General features: G+C 41.1%; 1 protein-coding gene and 1 long non-coding RNA gene across 5 annotated transcripts in view; one reads left to right on the top strand and one right to left on the bottom strand.

Moving 5' to 3' along the window:
- Positions 1-1,485: 1,485 nt before the first annotated feature.
- LOC111263897 (nudC domain-containing protein 2) overlaps positions 1,486-12,613 on the bottom strand; it is a 50,869-nt gene continuing 39,741 nt past the window's right edge. For all 3 annotated transcript variants that reach the window (XM_022839386.2, XM_022839387.2, XM_022839390.2), the window contains exons 2-3: positions 8,026-8,168; positions 1,486-2,568 (exon numbers count right to left, since the gene is read on the bottom strand). In XM_022839386.2, the coding sequence (XP_022695121.1) occupies positions 2,362-2,568; positions 8,026-8,168 (350 nt within the window). In that variant the 3' untranslated portion in view covers positions 1,486-2,361. The remainder of the gene's footprint in view (positions 2,569-8,025; positions 8,169-12,613) is intronic.
- On the top strand, positions 6,479-9,991 carry LOC147753027 (uncharacterized). Of its 2 annotated transcripts, XR_015312475.1 has the most exons (3): positions 6,479-6,829; positions 6,956-7,108; positions 8,051-9,991. It is a non-coding gene; the product is annotated as an uncharacterized LOC147753027 (long non-coding RNA). The 2 variants fall into 2 exon arrangements; XR_015312476.1 differs by lacking the exon at positions 6,956-7,108.

Raw genomic sequence — 12,613 nt, 5'->3', positions numbered from 1 at the left:
TATATTGCATCTCTTTCATTGTCTGTCTTTGAGATGCTAGATCAGACGGGAAGGATCATAGGTTGATTCGCTTTAAAGGCGCGGCCCCGTTAGGATATAACGAAGGAGCGTGTGCCATATGCTGTTATTTATAAAATTCAGTTTTGTTAAAATAATCCACATTGAATACTCGAAAATTGCCCCATTTTAGTTTGATCGGCGACTGAGAACGATTAGGAACGATAGGAATCAAAGCTAATTTTTTTTTCCTTAAAGTAAATTCTTTTTTGGGCACATTCATTCGCATTAATTAACGTTGCGTCTCAGAAAAAGCAAATAGTCGTTAGTGAAATTGAAATTTAAGCATGCTCAGTTATATAAAGCCAAAGTGGTTAAGGTTGACGAAGTCAGTAAAAGACTCCGCATGCAACATTTGTTCAAATTTGGTAAACCCTTGATATCAATGAGGCAGTTTTGAGAGAATACGTAGCGCAATTCCGCATGATTCGTATGGCCAAACATTAATAACAGTTTACCTTCAGTTTAACCTATGTTTCTGATAATTTTAAGGAGTACTGCTCTTCGGAAGCTGTATGCAATGCATTCTGTTACAGATACAAATATATTATACGCGCAGTCGGTGACAATGATAACTGAAGCTTTTCATAATAGATTTTGAGTCATAGGATGGCGAATCACATAGTATATTCACATAACAATGAAACACTCTGATTGTGCTTTCACGTGCACATATTTTTATTCAGCAATTTGTATAGACAAACACAGAACAAATTAGAACTACCGATAACAAACATGGACATCAAGACCAGTAATGAGAAAGATCTAACGCTTTCCAAATGGTCAATCAAAGATAAGTTCGGGATAGGTCCCCAATCGACTGGCCGCTGACAACCCACGAAGATGACCAGTTGGCTACAGCGAAAGTCTGGCCAACGGAGAACATGCTGGCGTTTACACAGCACTGTAAGGAGACTAACCTAATACAGGTAGGACTTGGTGGGGCAAATGTGGGAGGAGACTAATAAATGGGGTGGTTGGAGTTAATAGTGTGGAAAAGGGAGTTCATCGATCTGGACTTCTTTGGTTGAATCGAAGCGTTCGTTTTGTATAAGAGCTAGCGGCCCCCAGTATATTACAAGCTTTCAGTAAAAAAGGCTGAGTTGTAAAAAGTAATTAACTTGAACAAGTACGATTTGTTTTCAGACTGACTCTATATATTATTTTGGGATTCCACATTGAATGCTTTAAAAAAAAAGCCTTTTTTTGCACTACTCAACAAACAGAATAAAATTTTAAGAGAAATATTTAGAAAAACCGGAGTATGTAATATTTAATAGTTGACATAAGCAGAGGTCACTCCTTAAGTAAAAAACAATTTCAGCCTGAACTAGGATATCACATAACATTTTTGCATTATCAGTAGAGCTCAATTTGACCAAAAACAGCTTCAATGTTTCTATATTATACTTGAAAGCCTACAAGGAATAAACGTATTGGTTTTATTTATTGATCACGTTGAAGGTTCACTTACATTGTTGGTACTGGACTCAAAGGATCGTTTTTGGGTGACGCAATATATCCAAACACCGTATCTCGAAAAAATAGGTAGCCATTAAAATGTGATCACATTACGAAACCGCAGACAAATAACAATTGAAAGTAAATTGGTTAACATATGTATTAAAACAAAAACAAAAAAACATAATATTTGTTGTTATTATAAGATTACCAATTTTCATATTATATATGCAGTTGAATTAGGATCGCGTTAATCTTTAGAAGCCTGCGGTCCGCAATATTTGTCTGCTCTTTTGATAAACTCAATGATAGAATCTAACACCTAGTATCAGTAGAAATGGATTCGATATCTTTGAAATCCCGTAATAAGAAAGACAAATTTTCCCTTTGTTTTAACTAATTAGGCACGAATTGCCATATACGTACATTCAAGCATATGTTCGATACTCGGTTAATGTGTTGCCTCCACTCTGATACTTCAAAAGGGCATAAACAGTATAAAGAAATCGTAATTTATAGCATTTATGGCTTTTGGCGATTTTTCCGCAGCACGACAAACATCAGTAAGAAAAACTTAGATTTGATTTTATTGACAGCCGATCTGTCGTTCTTATTTTGTATGAAGCTGAACATACAATATTTAGTAACGTACGAGTGCTCAATGGGACAAGAAACAATATAATTAAGTAATTTTTTTTACCAAATTTGCATTTCAGGGACTTGATTCCACTAGCAAAAAAAATTATAAACGGTTATAGACGAGTGATATAAATTTTTATAGACGAATTACATACATTTACGGACAAATATAAACGAGCTGCTAATTCTAAACTATGAAATTAACTACATTCCAGGTAAACTATCATACTTTTTGCTCAGCACCGCATTGCTAAAATCGAAACCAGGATTTTCTATTTGAAATTTCTCAAGATCTAGTTTTTTCATCATTTCCATTAGCGTCATAGGGTCAGCCTTGAATTCGTCCTCCAAAAGCGAACTCCAAACGTCTTCACTCTTCGCCGATTGTGCCTTCACTAAAAGAACGGTCACCTGAAAAGAGAACATCTATAATTAGTCAACTGCTTTCGAGATAGCGAAATACATGCATCCGTGCTATCCGTTACGAATGACCAGACTATGAAGCAAATCGGCTTATGAATGTGCACGTTACAGTCAGGTCCGATTTATTTGGCAATGCGTAATCGTTATAAACAGCAATTTTGTAATTGCATAGACTTAATTGTAACACCCACACGTCACGATATCTTCAGTAACGTAGCGATTCAAATTAATAGCGATTAAGTTCAAGTCTTTATTAGAGACCACAACTGAGCCCACTTGCTTTTTAACCAGGTTTGGCTTGGAACATATAGTTCCAGTTATGGAATTTCAACCGTGAAGCGCACATATACAAGCAGTATATATATTCGTTGTATATATAAGTATATTCGTTGAAGCCATGCCTATGAGTGCAATGGTGATGGAGTAATTATGTTAATTACTTCAACAGGTTGCGCATTAATTGACAAGCTCTTCAATAGCAGGCAGTTACTTCATGGTCGATCCGAACTAAACTGAAACCTGGAAAAGACATTTCCTAAAGACGTCGCGATCTCGGATAATTATCTAGGTGGTAGCAGATGTTGCTTATGGTATATGATGGTATGTAATAAAAACTGTCTCTTTTAGAAGCAATAAACATAAAAACTTAGCTGGATGAAGACGCCTTTAGAGCTGCCCTAGTATGGTAGGTAATGTATTTCAAGTAGTAAATGATTCGGAAGCAAGATGGTGAAAAGCAAGACGAGGCGGTCATGTGTCCACATGCCCTTGAGGCTTTCATAGCTTTAAGAACTGGCGTGTAGACGCGATATACAGTTTGTTTAGTCATTCACTGAAGGGGAAACTCAGAATTTTGACGTATATAACAGCAGCGGAAAAAACTTACTCAAAACTTATAAAATAAATGAAATATTCCTTCGGAGTATTGTTCAATGTACACGTGTGCAAGTAACGATAGTCAAAAACAGATGAAGCCAGGACTAGAATGTTTTCACACGGAAGTGACACACGATTAAGAAATCTAAAAGGACAACAAAACTAAAATAGTTATTGAATGCATATGTAAGATATAATAACATGCTCTAAGGCAAATGATTTACCAGCGCGTCTATAAAAATTCGTCTTTTGATCATGACATTTACGATGAAAATATTGGGCTAGAAACGATAAGTACAATGACGGAATATAGCGGGACCTGGCTGTCCTTGACGTAGATCGGGAAAAAAAAATGAGAGTATCCCGGTTTGGGTGTCTGAGTCAAAATGTATATGATTAAGTTAATTAGAAATTAATTAAATTTATATAATCGACCATGATACATTACACATATCGAAGGCTATCTAGGTAATCATCGTTATATGAAAACCTATTCTTGAATCAAATTGTATATTTCGGGGGCCCAGCAGCTGCTCAGAATGAAGTGAAGCAAAAAAAATGCTGCTGCTACTGGACTCCTTCTTTCGACCTCATGGAGGTGAAAAGGGTATATGACTGTTTCTGACTTTTACCTGTCGTATGGCAACTCAAGTCCTGCAGCCCATAGTCATACCCCTGTTAAATTCCCCTTATGATCGTTGAACGCCCATTAGTGTAATTAGATCCATCTTTACAATTCGAGGTCTCCCTATTCTCTTAACGTAACAACTATTCGCAGAATGTATACGTCTTAGTATAGCACCAGACACAGTTTCCTTCTCGACGATTTTAACCTAAACGGCATACACCATCGTGCCCAATAATATTTGTGTTATTCAGCCGGTGCATCTAACAGATAACCGACTACTCGCACGTCACTAGCTGCCCTTGGATCTTACAGTCCTGTATTTACCAGAATCGTGTACCTGTGTATCGCCCCCGGCTTGATAGTCTCTGAGGCCAGCCTTAAGTAACCCAACAGAACCGGTTTCGATGCCCACGGCGACAACCTCGACCTTACTCCATCTAAATCCCATCAAAGTTTCTCTCCGCCTGTCGCCTACCAACAGTTATTACTGTTTTTTCGTTCTTAGGAGAAAATCCATTACCGCGCTACGTTGATCCCTTGGTTTACATCGAATAAAATTTCTTTTCTGAGTCTGATTTCGAATGCAGTACGCGAGAATTTAAGCGAACCAAGTACTAAAAAAAGTTGTTAGAGCTCGGTAGCATTCAGCTCCATCACGCCTCCGGTTTCCAGGTTTCAGCGTTTTTCGCCACGTTCACGCCGAAGTTATTCTTTCCAGGTGTCTCCGCTATGCGGCACAATGGTGTATTGTCTGATCTGTTTACCCGAGTTGCTTTTGCCTCTTTTCCATCAAGCGGTTTTAGTTGTGGCTACATTCACCTTAGATAGCTAGGTATAGCTGTGCAGCTAACCCAGTCTTACAAAAGTAAGCCATCGACACTAAGGCTCTCAGTAGTGACGAGGCGATACACTGTACATTTGCCCCGCTCAGCGTGATTTGGTGACAGGCGAGCTGGTTTAGAAGCGTGATGATCTAGAAGGCCGTGAACGGTGTAGCCTGTAGAGTAGTATGTTTCAATACAATGAATCCATGTAGCACACGAAAAGTTATTTCAGTTGTTGTAGCGACAGTCAAAGGATAACTTCAGCAGATCTGGCACGTAGCGGTCTATTTTAATCGATCTACTCGTACAAATGTATGGTTAACCGACATTTGAGTGACATGCTCGTGCAGTGTTTTTCATAAAACAAAGATTGATCACTTTTTCAAAGTAGTACCACATAATACTGAGATTCTTGCGTCACTCTTCGCGATCATAGCTGGACGTGGGAAACAGCATTTGTAGCGGCTGTTTCATATATTGTATTATATTTAGTCAGCCAATTATTCTTGTTTTTGTCTCTAAGACTTCAGAACTATGAAAGTTCTCGCTGCAGGTATGCCGCCCCGAATTGATATCCTCTTTCAAAGACAATACATATGTGTTCTGATCTGGGAAAGCTCTACTACAGGCATCATACAATTTTGATTAATCTTTATTAAACTGTAAAATAAAAATTACAATTGAACATTATTTACCGTTGGCACCCACTTCCCAGAAGTGGGCTTCATTGTCGAACAGATAGGGGTGCCTAAATGCCTTGTTTCCCATAGAGTCGCAAGGTAATTGTAGTACTCATCAGAAAGAACGGTCCTTGAAGAACTTTGACTATACAAAAATATCTTCGGCAAAAGGATTCTGATGTAAGGTTAAGTGCTATCTATAGCGATACAACTCATGATAACCCTACTCGAAAGTTGGTATCTCAATAATAAAATGATTTTATTTCTAGCCTAATACTCCCACTCCTGCATCATATTCGAGGAACTCAGGGAGCAGTTGGTTATGCATGTGTTTTTCTGTGGTTGGACGGCCTTTTGCTTTAGCTGTTTGAACACTTGGGTAGTTAATAGCGGAAAACATCATTAATTGCCAACGTTCTATTGGCTAAACACACATCAATTGGTCTCCATCCCTAACAGTGATTAACAAACGCATTCTATGGCACGCAATTAACTATGGTAAGGCTGTTCTACTATAATAGTAGCAGAATAATATGTACGTACTGAAGTGGCATATCAGCATTTAATTTTTGATTATATTATTAATTATAATTATATTATTAATTATTACGGTTGAGCTACAAACAAATGAAAATTGTCCTAATCTCATATTAACCAGTCAAAAAGAGAGAAACAACGATGACGGACTACCAACGAGTGCTGCATTTGCGTATTAAATGACGAAACAATACGCATCATCCGTCTCCTGTACAGACCATGCAACATCGCCATCATATAGCTAACGGATCCTGACATCCTTGACCTCCGTGATCCCCTTACCTTAAATGCGCGAACGATGCGAAATGGTTTTGTTCGAGATCACGCCAAGCTCGAGACGAAAATGGTGAAATTACTTGCTTGGTGCATCAGTTCACGTACACCCCATTCCACATTGGATGGCCCCGAAAGTTAACGTACCCTCCTTTCTCCAACCAGAAGAACCAAAGAGGCTGGTAGCTAAATCTAGCTAGCGTTTAATCTCACGTTGTGTCCTCGTACGAACTTTGCACCCTAATTCCCTTTTATGATCTCTGTCCCTTTCTCCACTGCGAACCTTCCCTCTATGGCTCAGTCACAATCTATCAGTGATCCTCAGTGTCCTCACTGAAGCTCACTACGTAGTTTCCTTGGAAGTTACGGCAGCTTCTCTTCGTCTATGGGCAGGTCCAACCTTTTTCTGCTGCTATTCACCATCGTTAATAGTAAGTAACACCACCATCGTCGTCATAGACAGTTATCATCATTTTCGCTTTGTTATATCCCCCTATTCCCTCTTCTCGCGTCTTGCTAGACCTCGTTTGATTCCTTCCTTTCGCCGGCTTGAGCAGCGTATTATTCCGGAGCTCGATGATGGCTAGCGCCCGACGAAACCAGCAAGCCATAACAGCGGCGAAAGGATGGATAAAGGATTTGCGAGTGACGACGCGCGTGCTGCCGCCGGGTCCGTTCCGTGATACCGGACGTTCAAGCGAAGGCATATCGTAATGCTGTTTTATTGCTCTTAATGCCGTTAGCACATTAATTAAAGTTTTGAAACTCAGTTCGCCTATTACAAAGACATTCAGCCAGATATGGTGTGCGTCAATGGAGACTACTGAGGAAGGGTTTTACTGAAACGATTAAATTAGTTACACCAGGCTACCGTGCGTTACCTGTGCGTCATTTATTTTTTTTTGCTGACAGCTACTTGGCCTCAACTGGGCCGCGCCCACATTTAGTCAGCAGTAACCCTGTGGCCTCATCGAAAGGGAAGAGTTTATTGTCGTTACTATCTAATATATTAATAATATATTATTAATTACTACCTAAAAAATGCTGGTTGGAAGACTGTGAGGCGATGTAGCTCTAATTTTTTTATCCCATTTAATTAGTCTGCCCTTTACACCTGGGTTGACCCTAACTGCATTGCAAGTTAGCCCATTCTAAACTAAACTATAATACGTCCTAACAGCAAACTATCGAAAATATAGTTCCCCACTTTCCAGCTGAATAAACCAATATGTAACTTGCCGCCAGGAAAATCACAATTTTTGTCGAGGTAAAAGTGACGGTTTTTACGACATAATTTCTCGAACTTAATAACAAAGTGTTTGACTGCTTAGTTCAATCTCCGAGGCAGCATGTAGAATTATCTGTAACCACATGCGACAACGTATATGTTCAATGGTATTTTAATTACAGAACCGCTAGTGTTCTTACTTTTTTTCGTAGTTATTTGTTTCTAGTTTCGTATCATCGTGTATGGGAGATTGTCTTATAAATACTGCACAGATGCTATTGTGCGTACATACGGTTTTTGTTTGGCATTTTGGCAGGAGTAGCATTCAGGCCAACAACAAGGTAAGATGGTTTCATTCATGCTGGTTTACTGAGGAAAGTTTGCGTAACAATTACTAACCTTGTCTCCATCCTCGATTGTCCAGGTGGACTCGCCTGGCCGAATAGGACGATGTAGACGACCACCTAAGATCTTCTTCCCATTACAAGAGACGTGCAGCTCTCTTGTCGTCATCCGCACATCCATTTGCTTGGCCCGCGTACCTGTATGAAACGCAGAAGAAGCCGACCGTAATTTCACCCGCATGCTCGCGAAACGAATCCGCCAAAAAAAAGAAAATATAGCATAAGACAGAGAAAATGATTGACCATAAAAAATTATACAATGCCCACTAAAAATCATAAACTGTTTCTACCTGCAGAAACGCACCTATACCTGATACGTAGCACGTTCTATATGTATAATAATAATAGCAATAATAATAATAATAAGAAGATGATAATGAATGAAATATTGATTTGATTGGGCACATGCGGCGGTAACGGTACCGCCTGTCCAAGAGGCTTTTATTCGCTATTTACTATTAGCTGTCCCTTCTCGAAATCTTCTTCCATTGAGCGTCCCGCTGAACGTGATACACAGCTTAGCTTCCCTTAGCATGCACTCTTTCACTGTATGCAGCTGACACTACCCGTTCCCCTTCTGGGCCTTTTTATTTTATGGTTTTTGATACCCCTGAACCGGTGTATGCCCGCGCCATTACCGTTTCTGGCGCCACTCCAACTGCTACAGTGCTTCGCCGCTATCTACTATATCATGATACTGCGCGCTTAGTCCTGTGGGCGCGGCGACCGACCACCGACACGACCAACATGACTGTGCGATTTGGAGCTCAGGAAGAGATGTAGTATTTTCGCCGGTCTTCCGATCCGCTGGTCCTGTTTCCATCGTTTCCGTCCGGAGTCAAACCATACCCCATCGTAAACGGGAATTGGGGCTACCGCTAATCCCAAGTCTAAAGGCCAGAGCCCCTTATACTCCCTAGCCCCTTCACCTTGAACGAAAAAGTTCGGTTTTCAGACCTGCGCTCTGAACGCTTATACGCCGCCAACCGCCATTTTGTTCAGTCGTAAATCCCCGTCGGAGTAGCGATGTCATTGCTGTTGCCGACATAGCGTGTCTCTGCAAAGGCGGCAATCGTCGTAGTTGTGGTGGTGGTGATCGCTGCAGCGCAGGCGAAGGCGTCGTTCTTTGCTCCGCGTTCGCTTGCTGGCTAGCTTCATCAATGAAAAAAAAACGAAGCTGAAGTAAGGGGAAGTAAGGTAAAAGGAAGCAAATTTATTTCGGTCGAACGCTAACCCTGCTCTGGTGGGACTACTACGACAAGAACAAACATACAAGGAGAATACGGATTGGCTTTTAGCCCATCGGCGTGACCATTGTGTCAACTTCAGAAACAGGTGACGTCTGGGGAGATTTTTCATGCGAATAACATGCTCGCTTGAGCGGCTAGCCTGGCCGCGTTGAGTTGGGTAAGAGGCGAATTCGAGCACAGAGAACAGAAAGAGGAAAAAAGACACGCCAGCTAGGCGCAAGCCTGTGAGCAAACAGAATAAACAGAACAAGCTAAGAGTGGGATAGCTGGACAGTCGGGTTGCGGTTGGGGCAGCCACCGCCATCGCCCAACTGATGCGAACGGAACCCGGCATCACCTTGTGCTGCAACGCCCAAGTTCTTGCTTCGGCTGCTTGTTGCCGTGTTGCACAGAGGGAACATGGAAAAGCTCGTGGAGGTGGAGGCCACGGCGACTTCGGGCCGTTCGGCAGTCGTCGAAAAACAAAAGATAAAAATGAAAGATACTGAAATTGATGGACAGACACACACACGCGCATGCGCGCTTTATATCTATAGGATCCCATTCGAGGGCGCACGTAGAGACGAAGAAGAAGTTTGAGTTACCAGCCACCGCTCATTTGGGCGCTAGTTCAACGAGGTTTACTTTTCCTTATCGATACGAAACCATTTGGTGTTGAGCTACGAAAAGCATGCATGGGTTTTTAAGCTTGGAATGAAACTGGTTGTAACATAGATTGTGCAGTTGTTTCTTGCTGATAACTTCGTAAAGCTTAAGAAATGACGAAGTAATGATCAGATTAACTAAGGAAAATGTGCTTTTCAGCACTATGGACGATTTTTAATTTTGTGTCTTTCCGAAGAAAACTCCTTTGGCGGACAAGGCCCAGATCGACCTTTGTCATGTATTTAAAATGACTTCAAAAGCTTTATATTAAATGAGTCAAAAAATACATTTGTTGTCTGTGTCAATAGCGAATAAGCGCACATTTGAAACAATGCCGGGAATTATACACTCGACCGCTATCAACGTTCCTTTGTTACGGGAAGTCTTAACCTTATCGTAATTTGAGATTAAGGCGTACGCAGTATCCGGCGCACGCGCGCATGCCCCGCGGCTAATACGTAAGGCTTCGAGAGCCTTTTAGAAACCCACTCTTTAATAGGTAGAACCTTAGTACTGGTTCTATGCAATGAATAATAAAATGCTAAAAAGACGTTTTTACTATGCGAATGGCTTCAACCATTAATAGCTAATGTGATATTACTAGCACTCAAAATAACCCTACTTACAAACTTTTTTAAGTTTATTTCTATTACTACAGCTACTAGTTCCAGCTGTTTTGTAGGAGGAACTATGCAGCCGACAATGACTGTGTGTGTTTTGAATAGTACACATTGGTTAACCTATTCAGGAAAACTTTGTATGCGACCATTGTTCATAGTTTAGAACCTTCAATGCCTTCAAGTTATCTCAGTTTGTAATAAACAAAGCTCTTGAAAATTACAGGGCTAAGTCAAAGACATGAAGAAAGCTTATAAACATGAGCTTTCCTCTCAAAGAAAGTGCAATCCTATTCTCTACGGCCGAGTATGTCAGCGAAATGGACTAAGGCCCTTTGCTCTATAGAACTAGACAAAACGATATTTGATTTTAATCAACCTGAGCAAAGCGCTTAACTATGTATAACCATACAACAGTTTGATTGTTTTAAGCCTAAAGCACGCTCGTGATGCAACAGCTAGTGATGCTTAAATGATATAACAGACAGAACTTAAATAAATATTGTACAGGGTACCAGCTTCATCGAATCGCTTTGTAGATACAAGGTACAAATGGTTTTGCGCACAGAATAGCACTACATATAACCGAATATATAGTATATCAATTCTATGATAAGTCTATAAGCATTCAGTATCCAGCTTTCTTCTGTCGGCAAAAAGGGTTACGTTAATTCTACACTCAGATATATATTTCATGTATCCCGAGTAACCGTAGGCTAGTTTTGAAAGCTTTACTTGAAACCATATCGGATTCTCATCCCCAATGTGAATATTAAAACGGCTCAATTTAAGTCGGTGTTCGTCAGTGTCTTCCATCAGTATCGTTCTCCCGTTTCTGTGCAACAAAAAAAAAACTACCCCGATGGAACTGGCAAAGAACAAAGTTCACTTCTATTTAAAACGAACTTCCCTATGCTACCACTGCCCGTGCAAAGGGAAGTCTAACTTGAACATCGGGTAGTATTTCAGTTGTACTACTTTCGACATGCTCATCCTATTTATATAGATTTCGTTCACTCAGGGCACTTAGAGACAGATCCTGGCCGTATGATTAGACTGTGTAATTTTCCAGTTTGGTCGATCGGTCGATCGGTTTGACCTAGACTGGCCCGCCTTATTTGCCACAACGCCCACAGTCTACACAATAATTTCATGTCGATAGTCGATGATGGCGTCACTGGCCATAGCGTACGTTGAGTAGAGCCAATAATCGCGTCGATCCCAACGACCGATCTTTCTTCTGCTACGATCTCGTCGCTCCAACCTTTTTCATCCGTTCTTCTTCTGTGTCTTCAAGCAAACCTATTGCTCGGAGGCCGTTACAAAACGCGTCTGTCTGGCCAGTTTGCAAGAAATGATAGTAAAAAACGGAATTTAGAAATCGTAGATCATCCTTTATGTTGGAATAGATAGTCCCGATTATGGCTTGAGGGAGTCTCAAGCGCAGACAACCAACTGAAAGGAAGTACTAGTCCGAGAAAGCCCACAGCATTCTATGAGCATTGTAATGCATCGCACAAGTTATCTTTCAAAAAGGACATGCGAAAGACACGCAGACAGAACACAACGTAATTCCTCCGTTTGCTCACCACTCTCGGCATGACCAGCCGGCGGCAGACAAGGTGCGCCTTCACGCCGCTTTTTCGGCATGACCGCTGTCCTTGGTTCTCTTCCTTCCAAAGTCTCGTTTTTCTTTCCCTTCGCTTGGTTACGCACTTCTTCTCCCTCAGCCGCGACTCCTTCTTGTCGCTGTGGACCCAAATGGTTTTTCGGTAACGTGCTAATAATCGATTTGGACTAGTAGCCGCTGTAGCTTTGCCAACGCTGCGCTGCCTTAAGAGCAGACTCTCACCTTTGGATTGCCGCTATTCGACCCCTCCAGATGCATTCGCTGCTTCAAGCTTTCTTACGATTTTTGCCCTTCTCGTTGTGTTCTTACGAAAATGGATCGACTGGCAATGGCTGCTAACTACGCATGAAAAACACTTCAAGATGGAAACGCACCGTCTACAGCCGACACCCCAGGGACCAATTGAGGGGTTTTTTACGTGCACGTTAAGCGCTTGAACGT

Source organism: Varroa jacobsoni, unplaced genomic scaffold (genome assembly GCF_002532875.2).
Source record: "Varroa jacobsoni isolate VJ856 unplaced genomic scaffold, vjacob_1.0 scaffold_797, whole genome shotgun sequence".
In the NCBI taxonomy this organism is placed as follows: Eukaryota; Metazoa; Arthropoda; class Arachnida; order Mesostigmata; family Varroidae; genus Varroa; species Varroa jacobsoni.
The sequence above is the reverse complement of the archived record's forward strand: the minus strand, read 5'-3'. Positions and strand labels throughout refer to the sequence as shown.